The sequence below is a fragment of the Dendrobates tinctorius genome, unplaced genomic scaffold (genome assembly GCF_039654945.1).
Source record: "Dendrobates tinctorius isolate UK_male_01 unplaced genomic scaffold, ASM3965494v1 ptg000025l, whole genome shotgun sequence".
NCBI lineage: Eukaryota > Metazoa > Chordata > Amphibia > Anura > Dendrobatidae > Dendrobates > Dendrobates tinctorius.
The window spans coordinates 18,753,582-18,766,585 of NW_027361693.1; the positions used below are offsets into that span (position 1 = coordinate 18,753,582).

Here is a 13,004-nt window from a genome sequence, read left to right on the forward strand (position 1 = left end):
AACTGCTGGGCCTTTTCCTGGGAGAGAGATAACTTATCCACCACTTGTTCCCAGATCTGGTGAATTCTCTCCACCACAGTATCAACACCTGGGCAGGCAGAAGGCTCCACCTGCCCTGAAGAAAATCGAGGATGAAACCCAAAGTTGCAAAAAAAGGTGACATCAAAGTGGCAGAACTAGCTCTATTATTTAACGCAAATTAGGCCAAGGGAAAAATGAAACCCAATCATCCTGATCAGCGGAAATAAAACATCTCAAATACGACTCCAAGGTTGTTCTCTCCGTCTGCCCATTGGTCTGAGGGTGAAAAGCAGAGGAGAAGGACAACTGAATTCCCAGTTTGGAACAGAAAGTCCTCCAAAATCTAGACACAAACTGAACTCCTCTGTCAGATACAATGTTCTCAGGAATCCCGTGCAAGCAAACCACCTGGTGCAAAAACAGGGGCACCAACTCAGAGGAAGATGGCAACTTAGGGAGTGGTACAAGATGAACCATCTTAGAGAACCTATCACAAATCACCCAAATAACAGTCATTCTCTGAGAGACAGGCATATCAGAGATGAAATCCATTGAAATATGGGTCCATGGCCTCCTGGAGACCGGCAAAGGCATCAACAACCCACTGGAGCGAGAACAACGTTTACACTGGGAGCAAGTCCCACAGGACTGCACAAAATTCCTGACATCACGAGACAAGGCGGGCCACCAAAAAGACCAACTCACCAGATCTCTAGTACCAAAAATACCTGGATGACCAGCCAATGCAGAGCAATGAACTTCAGACATCACTCTCTTCTTCCACTGGTCAGGAACATACAACTTTCCACTGGGACAACGCTCAGGTTTGTCCTCCTGGAACTCTTCCAGAGCACATCTCAAATCGGGCGAAATGGCAGAAAGAACTACCCCTTCGCCTAAGATGGTAGCAGGCTTGGTCACCACAGGAGAATCAGCAAAGAAGCTCATAGAGAGAGCGTCAGCCTTGACATTCTTAGTGCCAGGAAGAAAAGAGACCACAAAATCAAAATGAGTAAAAAACAAGGCCCACCTAGCCTGTCTAGGGTTCAAGCATTTGACCGACTCCAGGTAAATCAAATTCTTGTGGTCAGTGAGGACCACGACTTGATGTTTAGCTCCCTCCAACCAATGTCTCCACTCCTCAAATGCCCATTTCATGGCTAACAGTTCCCGATTCCCCACATCATAGATACGTTCAGATGGAGAGAACTTTCGGGAAAAGAAAGCACAGGGATTCATTTTAGATGTTACAGGATCCTTTTGGGACAAAACAGCTCCTGCACCAATCTCAGAAGTGTCCATCTCTACCTGGAACGGGAGTGAGACATCAGGTTGCCGCAAAACCGGGGCAGAAGTGAATCTTCACTTCAGCTCCTGAAAGGAAGAAACAGCCTCCGGAGACCAATTCAACACATCAGCACCCTTCTTAGTCAGATCAGTCAATGGCTTGGCAATACTAGAAAATTTTGCTATAGATTTCCGATAAAAATTAGCAAAACCCAAAAACTTCTGGAGGGCCTTCAAAGAAGTGGGCTGAACCCAATCGTAAATGGCCTGTACCTTGGCCGGGTCCATTTCAATAGTTGACGGAGACAAAATAAATCCCAAAAATGAAATCCTCTGTACCCCAAAAAGGCATTTCGATCCTTTGACATACAGGGAATTCTCCCTCAAGATCCGGAACAGAGTCCGAACATGTTCCACATGAGAATCCCAATCCTTGGAGAAGATCAAAATATCATCCAGATAGATAATCAAAAATTTATCCACAAAGTCCCGGAAAATGTCGTTCATGAAGCACTGGAAGACAGAAGGGGCATTAGTGAGCCCAAAAGGCAACACCAGGTACTCAAAATGTCTCTCCGGAGTATTAAACACCGTCTTCAATTCATCCCCATGCTTAATGCGGATAAGATTATACGCCCCCCTGAGATCAAGCTTGGTAAACCAGCAAGCACCTTTAACTCTGGAGAATAGATCCGAAATCAGGGGTAACGGATACTGATATTTAATAGTAATTTTGTTGAGGGCACGATAATCAATACAAGGCCTTAACCCTCCGTCAGAAACAATGGATCTGACAGGCGCAACTCTTCTACTTTCATTTCTCCCTTCTCACCAGATTTTCAGGAAACCCCCTCCCTCTAGATAGTCTCCTGGCTCTAGCTGCTGTGTGAAACCTGATACCACAGTTGGTCTGCAGAGCTTCAGGAAGGAAGATATAGCTGTGCTGGCTTCTCAGGCTCATTGGTCCAAAATGCATCACACTTTATAAGGTTGGTATGTAATGTTTTAATTCATTACTATTGTTTATTTAGCTTGTTTTATGAATGGATAGAGAAAGGTTTGTGGATATTTCATATAAATAAGGCAGATTTTCTTACAAATGAAAATGTACTTCTCAGGAGTTTTGAAATTTGTGTATATCAAAGTTATTACTTTTATGTTGAATAAATGGGTTTGTTTTGCACCTGATAATGTGTAGTCTCTTTTATTACATCCCTATGAAGGTCTATGATCACTTTTAGATCACTGAAATTGAGAAAATTAGATATTCTAGGCATTTTTCTAGCCTGCGCTTGACAGGCACATTGTTCCATTACGAGTTAGTGCGAATATTGTTCCTGACGGAGGGTTAATGAACCATCCTTTTTGGCCACGGAAAAAAAAACGGCACCTAAGGGTGAAGAGGATGGTCTCATATGACCCTTCTCCAATGCCTCCTTAATATAGGATCACATAGCCTCGTGCTCGGGTACAGATAAATTGAAGAGCCGACCCTTGGGAAATTTACACCCCGGGCTCAGTTCAATTGCACAGTCATAACTCCTATGAGGAGGCAAAGACGCAGACTCATTCTCACTAAATACATCATAAAAGTCCGCCAAATAGTTAGGAACATCATGCAACTGAGGAGAGGTGGAAAAAAACGGAGCCTCACTAAGGGCACACCGACAACCCCAACTCACCACAGACACAGATTTCCAATCCAAAACTGGATTATGAATTTGCAACCAGGGAAACCCCAGAACAATGGTATTATGCAAATTATGCAACACCAAAAATCTGCAACTTTCTTGATGGTCTGGGGCGACCCGCATTACCATCTGGGTCCAAAACTGAGGTTTATTTTTCGCCAAAGGAGTAGCATCAATCCCCCTCAAAGGGATAGGCGTCCGCAGAGGTGTCATCGGAAATCCACAACGTTTATCAAAATCCAAGTCCATTAGTTTCAGGGCTGCTCCCGAATCCGCAAAAGCCTTGGTGGAAAATGTGGACAGGGAGCAGATCAGAGTAATTGCCAGAAGAAACTTAGGTTGAACACCACCCACAGAAAACGTGTGTGCAAAACTTTTCTCTCGTTTAGGACAGACAGAAATAATATGCGAGGCATCTCCACAAAAAAAACACAGCTTATTACGCCTTCTGAACTCCTGATGTTGCTCCCTGAACAAAACTCTATCACATTGCATAGGTTCAGACACTTGTTCAACAGGTGGCAACACCTCTCGTGCAGTCCTACGTTCACGTAAACGCCGATCAACCTGAATGGCTAATGACATAGAATCGCCAAGACCAGAGGGAACAGGAAATCCCACCATAGTATCTTTTACGGATTCTGACAAACCCTTCCGAAAGAGAGCTGCCAAGGCATTATCATTCCAGGTAGTAAGGACCGCCCACTTTTGGAATTTTTGACAGTACAATTCTGCAGAATCTCGACCCTGGCTCAATGCCAACAGGGTCTTTTCAGCCTGATCAATAGCATTAGGTTCGTCATACAACAACCCCAAGGCTTGAAAAAATACGTTCACATTAGTCAGAATAGGATCATCTGGTTTCAAAGAAAACACCCAATCCTGTGGATTGCCACGCAGCAAAGAGATAACAATTTTAACCAGCTGCGCGGAGCTCCCTGACGAGTTAGGCTTTAAGGCAAAAAATAATTTACAATTATTTTTGAAATTCAAAAATTTAGACCGATCCCCAAAAAACACATCAGGAGTAGGGATCTTAGGTTCAGCAGCATGTGAATGAGCAAGGTAGGCGGAAATTCCCCGCACTTCCACAGCGAGCTGCTCCACACGATCAGACAATTGCTTTATCTCCATTGAGAGAAAAAAAAATTCCCCCTACAGAGATATAGAGGAAAAAATATACACACTTTTTTTTTTAACAATTCTTTCCTGCTATTGAGTACCCTAGGATCTGCGGTATGGCTGGTGATTCTGTTATGAATGAGTCACCGTAGGAGGCAAAACAGAAATACTAGCTAAGTCCAGAAAACCAGAGAAGTTGGCAGCTATCGGATTGCAGACCCCTGAACCTATCAACAACAACTAGCAGTAGCCGTGGGCGTTCCTACGGTGCCCTAGACCCCTCGATCACAGCCGGAGAACTAAATAGCCTAAAGACAGAAAGGGAAATCTAAACTGCCCCAGAGCAGACCCCAAAGCAATAGGCAGCCCCCAACATATAATGACGGTGAAGCAAGATGAAAAAACACTCACACAGATAGAAAGATAGGCTGAGCAAATGATGGGGCCCAAGCTAACTAAATAGGACAGGATAGAAAAGCTGCTGTCTGCAATCCGCCAAAACCCTATCAAAACAAGAGCCAACAGACTGATAGGTAAAAAAGCCCTGAAGACGCTAGGCTTCAAAAAGACTATATCAGTACTCAGGTATTTTCTGAAGACAGAGCAAAAAGGAATTCAGCTCACCCCAGCAGAGAATGGCAGAAATCCAGAAAACAAGGCAAAACAAAACCAAAACACAAATGCAAATAGCAGAGCAGAAAACTTAGCTTTTGAGGAGCAGGAATCAGACTGGTCTCCTAGAATTCCTCTGAGAAATCACCAGCAAGGCAGAAGGGCGTCAGCTGCCTTATATCCAGTCAGCAATTCCAGTCACCCAGTCATCATAATCCTACTCAGGTGCTTGGTAATCAGCCTCACTACCTTCCTTCACCAGAAGAGGGAGTTCATCAGACCTCAATGGTGAAGGGGAAAATGAACTCACAACAGCATCCGTTGCAAGCAGTGGTTCACACCACCATGACCTGTGACGCTAACAGGTTGCGGTTGTTCGCCAGCTGGTACGTGTTATGTGAAGTAACGGAGCTCGTGCCTGCTAGCACTGGCTCAGTGGTTACTCAATGGTGTCCGACTTTCCTCCTACACTCCTTTCCCGCATTGTTCAGCAGCAGTTGGTCACCTCTGCACGGTGGGCCCTGGGCTGCGAACGCACCTTATATAATATTTCATCTTTATTATTTGGTGCGTTCTGCCAGCCCCGTAACACAATGTATCAGTCAGTATAATGTTTGTCAGTCAATACTAAAGAGGTGGTAAGAATGCTTCCCTCATAAAGATAGAAGACTTATACCTAGAGATATGTTCTTATCTGTCAAGGAACTTTTTGAACCCTCCTAGGCACTAATGCCAGGGTGTAATGGATAATTTGGTTCCCTTATAGTTATATCCCAAAGAGTATGCTCCTACATGACAGAGTTATGGCAGAAATTTCAGCAATTACATCTTCATTCCTTTAATTAATCACTGGAAATACTAAGATGGGGTTCATGATAATAACTGGACACATTAATTTTCTACCTGCATACAATAATATTCCACTAAAAAAATACTAATTATTTACTCTACAGAAAAAAGTCTAAATAACCCTGGATTACTCGATCTTAACTCATGATTGTCATACTAATCTCATTCACTAAGCTGCAGAGGATGTCTGATCCACAAATATTGAGACATAATAGTAATAAACTACTCACTCATTATGCTATAAGCATGAAAATATATTGAAGGTTTCACATATTAAAATTGAAAATTACCTTATTGGACTGGGAATGATATCTGGATCTCTTGCCATTACTGTCCCAATTATTGTCCCTAGTTCGATATCTTCATGTACTTTAAACATGTAGCTAGTTCGACCAAAAATAGGAGGCTCATCAGCATCATCTACTGAAATCTTGACTGTCGCAGTATCTTTAAAAGGACCCAGATAGTGGAAATGGGGATCTACATGTGTGTTCTCAACTTCCATTTTTAAGGTATACAATCTTTTGCTTTCATAATCCAATCTCTGTGTTTGGAAAAAAGGGAAAAATGTTAATAATTTATCAATATGTCTATAATGATGCTCATGTATTTTACATTACCTCTCACTGTCTTACCATTTTCCTGTCTCTCTATATATTTTCAGAAACTCAGTGAATTTTACAGATGTAACTGTTTTTTTTATATCACACAACGCATTAACTATACCATGATGCAGAAACTCTGACTTGACTCTTAAACTCAAGTCAATAAGTCATAGTTTTCTGAATCAAAATATATCTCTGTATTGTGCCCAAACCATTACAGGCACTCTATATATCTACAAAAAGTGTGCACAAAAAGGATTTAGTTATTATATAGAAAATTAGAATGTCTCTTGCTTTACATTAATAACATTTTTTTGTCTGTAAAACAAAGGAAAATTGTACTTTGAATTGTTCATAGGGGCCTTTATACATTTCTCAAGCATATACTGTATATGTGGTATATTTTTGAGACAGTAACTCAAGTAGTCTCTATTTTAAACTTAACATTGTTTTACTATTCCAGCCTAAATAAAATATAATTTAAGGAAGAAGTAAGCACTTTGGTAACCAGAATTATTGAACATAACCACTCAATAGTCTATTTGCTTTTTTCCATCTCTTTTCACTATGGGACACCCAACATTTCACTTACCAGTGCAAAATTTAGCAATGGATGTCAAACAGAAATCCATTAAGTTCAGCTCTTTGCTGTTTCTAAATTGAAATCCCCTATGATTCAATAAGAAATAGAAATAGAATTTTGCTAAAATAGACATTCCAAATAATACCAATTTTTATACATACTGTAAGTACACTTAACCCCTTACATACAATGGACATAATATTCCATCCATGTGACCCTGGACCTAATTCCCATGGACGGAATATTACGTCATAGCGATCAGCAGCGCCCAGGTGGTGAGCGCTGCTGATCGCGGCCGGGTGTCAGCTGATTATCACAGCTGACACCCGGCACAATGTGTCAGGGGCAGTCACGGAACGCCCCCAACACGTTAACCCCTTGCATACCGCGATCAAACCAAATCGCGATGTACCGGGGTTAAAGGAAAGCATCAGCAGGGAGGGGGCTCCCTCCGTGCTTCCCTGAGCCCCCCACAGCAGCGCAATGTGCAGCGCTGCTGCGGGGGGCTCCATCCCTGCAGGTCCCCGGATTCAAGATGGCGACAGGGACCTTTGGGGGCCTGCAGGGAGCTGGCTTCCTCAGTGCCTGCAAAGCGCAGGCACGAGGAAGCCTTGTGCAGTGCCTGTGACAGATCGTTGATCTGTAAAAGTGATCTGTGATGTGACAGATCAGCGATCTGTCACAGAACAGAGATGTCCCACCAGGGACAATGTAATAAAGTAAAAAAAAGTGTAAAAATAATTTTTAAAAAATCGCTATATAAATTAAAAAAAAAATAAAAAAATATTCCCAAATAAATTCATTTTTTGGAAATAAAAAATAAAACAATAAAAGTATACATATTTGGTATCGCCACATCCGTAACGACCCACCCTATAAAACTGTCCCATTAGTTAACCCCGTTAGTGAACCCGTTAAAAAATAAAAATAAAAAACGAACCAAAAAATAATGATTAATCACACCGCCGAACACAAAGTGCAATAACGCGCGATCAAAAAGACGCATATAAATATCCATGGTACCGCTGAAAACGTCATCTTGTCCCGCAAAAAACGAGCTGCCATACAGCATCATCAGCAAAAAAATAAAAAGTTATAGCTCACAGAATAAAGCAATGCAAAAATAATTATTTTTTATATAAAATTGTTTTCATTGCATAAAAGCGCCAAAACTTAAAAAAACGACCTAAATGAGGTATTGCTGTAACCGTACTGACCCAATGAATAAAATCGCTTTATTAATTTTACCGCAGGCGGAACGGTGTAAACGCACACCCCAATAGAAATTAATGAATCGCTGGTTTTTGTTCATTCTGCATCCCAAAAATTGGAATAAAAAGCGATCATAAGATGTCACATGCCCGAAAATGATACCAATAAAAATGTCAACTCATCTCGCAAAAAATAAGACCTCACATGACTCGGTGGCTCAAAATATGAAAAAATTATAGCTCTCAATATGTGGTGATGCGAAAACTATTTTTACAATAAAAAGCGTCTTTTAGCGTGCAACAGCTGCCAAACATAAAAACCACCATAAATAGTAAATCAAACCCCACATTATCACCCCCTAAGGCTGGTTTCACATTTGCGTTTTTTAGCGCTGGAAAAAAACGCATACCTGCGCATGCGTTTTTTCCCCTATATTTAACATGGGTGCGCATACCTGCGCGCTGGTTAGCGCATGTATGCGATTTTCATGCGCTGTGTTTTTTTGGGGTGTGCGTTGGTATTTTCCAGACGCAGCATGTTGCATTTTTTGGCCCTGCAAAAAAGCGCATGCGCACATATGCGCACGTTTTGCGCTAAAAATGGCCATTATAGCCTATGGATGTGCATATGTGCGCACTGGCATGCTCATGTATGCGTTTTTTTGCATATGCGTTTTTTTTTTTAACCATGGAATTTAGGGGTTTGGGTTAGAGTTAGGGTCAGGGTTAGGGTTAGGGTTGGGGTCAGGGTTAGGGTTAGGGTCAGGGTTAGGGTTAAGTATGGTTTTGTTAAGGGTTAGGGTCAGGGTTAGGGTCAGGATTAGGGTTAAGTATGGTTTTGTTAAGGGTTAGGGTCAGGGTTAGGGTTAGGGTTAGGGTCAGGGTTAGGGTTAGGGTTAGGGTCAGGGTTAGGGTTAGGGTCAGGGTTAGGGTTAAGTATGGTTTTGTTAAGGATTAGGGTCAGGGTTAGGGTCAGGATTAGGGTTAAGTATGGTTTTGTTAAGGGTTAGGGTCAGGGTTAGGGTTAGGGTCAGGGTCAGGGTCAGGGTTAGGGTCAGGGTTAGGGTTAGGGTCAGGGTTAGGGTTAAGTATGGTTTTGTTAAGGGTTAGGGTCAGGGTTAGGGTTAGGGTTAGGGTCAGGGTTAGGGTTAGGGTTAGGGTCAGGGTTAGGGTCAGGATTAGGGTTAAGTATGGTTTGGTTAAGGGTTAGGGTCAGGGTTAGGGTTAGGGTTAGGGTTAGGGTCAGGGTTAGGGTCAGGATTAGGGTTAAGTATGGTTTGGTTAAGGGTTAGGGTCAGGGTTAGGGTTAGGGTTAGGGTTAGGGTCAGGGTTAGGGTTAAGTATGGTTTTGTTAAGGGTTAGGGTCAGGGTTAGGGTTAGGGTCAGGGTTAGGGTTAGGGTTAGGGTCAGGGTTAGGGTTAGGGTTAGGGTTAGGGTCAGGGTTAGGGTTAGGGTTAGGGTTAGTTAGGGTTTAGGGTTTGGGTTAGGGTTAAGTATGATTTGGTTAAGGGTTAGGGTCAGGGTTAGGGTTAGGGTTAGGGTCAGGGTTAGGGTTAGTAAAGTCATGGCTTGTGTAGTGTGAGGGGCCACCTAAAAATGTTGGAAAAAAACGCAAACGCGGTAAAAACGCACTAAAAACGCATACAAACGCATAAAAACGCTGCGTTTTTTTCATGCATGCTCATAAAAATGCTTGAAAAAAACGCAGCAGTTGTATGCTTATGTATGCGTTTTTTTGCGGGAAAAACGCGCTGCAAAAAAAAGCAAGTGTGAAACTAGTCTTAGTTAGGGAAAAATAATAAAATTAAAAAAATGTATTTATTTACATTTTCCCATTAGGGTTAGGGTTAGGGCTATGGTTAGGGCTAGGGCTAGGGTTAGGGCTAGGGTTAGGGCTGAGATTAGGGTTAGGGGTGTGTTGAGGTTAGGGTTGGAGTTAGAATTGGGGGGGTTTCCACTGTTTGGGCACATCAGGTGCTCTCCAAATGCAACATGGCGTCTGATCTCAATTCCAGCCAATTCTGCGTTGAAAAAGTCAAATGGTGCTCCTTACCTTCCAAACTCTGCCATGCGCCCAAACAGTGGTTTACCCCCACATATGGGGTATCAGCCTACTCAAGACAAATTGCAAAACAACTTTTGGGGTCCAATTTTTCCTGTTACCCTTAGGAAAATAAAAAATTGGAGGCAAAAATATCATTTTTGTGGAAAAAAATGATTTTTTATTTTCACGCCCGGGCTGTTATGAGCTCATTTTCTACTCCACCAGTTGAGAGTTCTCCTTCTGTTCTCCCTCTGGTGGTGACAGGAGGTAGTGAGGTTGGTCTAAGTGGTAGTGATCTGCCACCTGATATGAAGGATAGCGATTGGATCTCTGGAGTATCAGACTGGATTTAAGACATCCGACGCCCTATCCTAGTGCTGGTGATTCAGTCTGCTTCTCAGGTCTTGGACTTCAGCTCTCTTCCAGTCTTCTTAAGTTAAGTTTGTTTTTTGCTAATGTTCACACTTGCGTTTGTTGGTCAATTCAGTTTCTTGTGTGGTCAGCTTGCCCCTGCTGGGGCTATGCTGAACTTCCACTCCTATTTATCTGTATTTGCCAATTTGCCTTTTTGTCCCTGATTAGATTGGCCTCTTTTGCTCTGTTTCAGAATATTTCAGAGTGCTGATATAGTGGGAGAAGTCTAGTGACTTCAGGGTTAATTTTGCTATCAGACGTGTTGGACATTATTTTTGGTAGGGTTTTTTGGCAGATTGCAGACAGTGGCTTTCCTTTCCTGTCCTTTCTAGTTAGTCGGGCCCCATCATTTGCTCAGCCTATTTTCCTGCCTGTGTTTGTGTTTTCATCTTGCTTCACCGTCAATACATGTGTGGGGGCTATGTTTTCCTTTGGGGTCTGCTCTGGGGCAGTTAGTTTTCCCTTTTTTTGCTTTAGGCTTATGTAGTCCTCCGGCGGTGACGAGGCATCTAGGAACAACGTAGAAACGCTCCACTGCTACTGTTAGTTGTGTGGTTAAGATCAGGGATCTGCAATCTGCATAGTGACCAACCTCTCTGGTGTTCTGGGACTTAGCTTTTTGTTGTTCCTCCTCGGTGACCCATTCATAACACCGGGCGTTATAAACTTCTGTGAAGCACTTGGGGGTTCAAAGTGCTCACTACAGATTTAAATAAGTTCCGTGGGGCGTCTAGTTTCCAAAATGGGGTCACTTGTGGGGAGTTTCAATAGTTTAGGTACATCAGGAGCTCTCCAAACGCACATGATACCCGCAGATCATTCCATCAAAGTCTGCATTCCAAAACATCACTACTTCCCTCCTGAGCCCCTACTTGTGCCCATACAGTAGTTTTCTCTCACATATGAGGTATCAGCGTACTCAGGACAAATGTGACAACAATTTTTTAGGTCAAATTTCTCCTGTTACCCTTGGGAAAATAAAAAAAATTGGGGACTAAATGATCATGTTTGTGGAAAAAATACAATTTTTTATTTTCATGCCCTGGCATTATAAACTTCTGTGAAGCCCTTGGGGGTTCAAAGTGCTCACCTCACATCTAGATAAGTTCCTTAGGGGGTCTAGTTTCCAAAATGGGATCACTTGTGGGGGTTTCCACTGTTTAGGTACATCAGGGGCTCTCCAAAAGCAACATGACACCCGCAGACCATTCCATCAAAGCCTGCTTTCCAAAACGTCATTACTTCCCTTCTGAGCCCTGACGTGTACCCAACAGTAGTTTTCTCCCTCATATGGGGTATCAGCGTACTCAGGACAAATTGGACAACAACTTTTGGGGTCCAATTTCTCCTGGTACCCTTGGGAAAATAAAAAAAATTGGGGACTAAATGATCATGTTTGTGGAAAAAATAAAAAAAATTTATTTTCATGCCCGGGCATTATAAACTTCAGTGAAGTCCTTGGGGGTTCAAAGTGCTCACCACACATCTAGATAAGTTCCTTAGGGGGTCTAGTTTCCAAAATGGGGTCATTTGTGCGGGGTTTCCACTGTTTAGGTACGTTAGGGGCTCTCCAAAGGCAACATGACACCCGCAGACCATTCCATCAAAGTCTGCATTCCAAAACATCACTACTTCCCTTCCAAGCCACGACGTGTGCCCATACAGTAGTTTTCTCCCACATATGGCGTATCATTGTACTCAGGACAAATTGGACAACAACTTTTGGTGTCCAATTTCTCCTGTTAACCTTGGGAAAATAAAAAAAATGGGGACTAAAAGATCATGTTTGTTGAAAAAATACGATTTTTTTATTTTCACACCCGGGCGTTATAAACTTCTGTGAAGCACTGGGGGTTCAAAGTGCTCACCACCAATCTAGATAAGTTCCTTCGGGGGTCTAGTTTCCAAAATGGGGTCACTTGTGGGGGGTTTCCACTGTTTAGGTACATCAGGGGGTCTCCAAAAGCAACATGACACCCGCAGACCATTCCATCAAAGCCTGCTTTCCAAAACGTCATTACTTCCCTTCTGAGCCCTGACGTGTGCCTAACAGTAGTTTTCTCCCTCATATGGGGTATCAGCGTACTCAGGACAAATTGGACAACAACTTTTGGGGTCCAATTTCTCCTGGTACCCTTGGGAAAATAAAAAAATTGGTGACTAAAAGATCATGTTTGTGGAAAAAATACGATTTTTTTTATTTTCACGCCCGGGCATTATAAACTTGTGTGAAGCCCTTGGGGGTTCAAAGTGCTCACCACACATCTAGATAAGTTTCATGGGGGTCTAGTTTCCAAAATGGTGTCATTTGTGGGAGGTTTTCACTGTTTTGGTACATCAGGGGCTTTCCAAACGCGACATGGTGTCCGATCTCAATTGCAGCCAAAAACGTCAAATGGCGCTGCTTCCCTTCCGAGCTCTGCCATGCACCCAAATAGTGGTTTACCCCCACATGTGGGGTATCAGCGTACTCAGGACAAATTGTACAATAACGTTTAGGGTCCTGTTACCCTTGGAAAAATAAGAATTGAGGGTGAAAAGATCATTTTTGTGGAAAAAATATGA

The 13,004-nt window shown here is 42.6% G+C and overlaps 1 protein-coding gene across 3 annotated transcripts in view; it reads right to left on the bottom strand.

The window, feature by feature from the left end:
* The window catches only part of LOC141084631 (cadherin-10-like), an 879,938-nt gene that overhangs the window by 110,883 nt on the left and 756,051 nt on the right, over positions 1-13,004 (bottom strand). For all 3 annotated transcript variants that reach the window (XM_073569456.1, XM_073569455.1, XM_073569457.1), the window contains one exon: positions 5,873-6,126. In XM_073569456.1, coding sequence (XP_073425557.1) covers positions 5,873-6,126 — 254 coding nt within the window. The remainder of the gene's footprint in view (positions 1-5,872; positions 6,127-13,004) is intronic.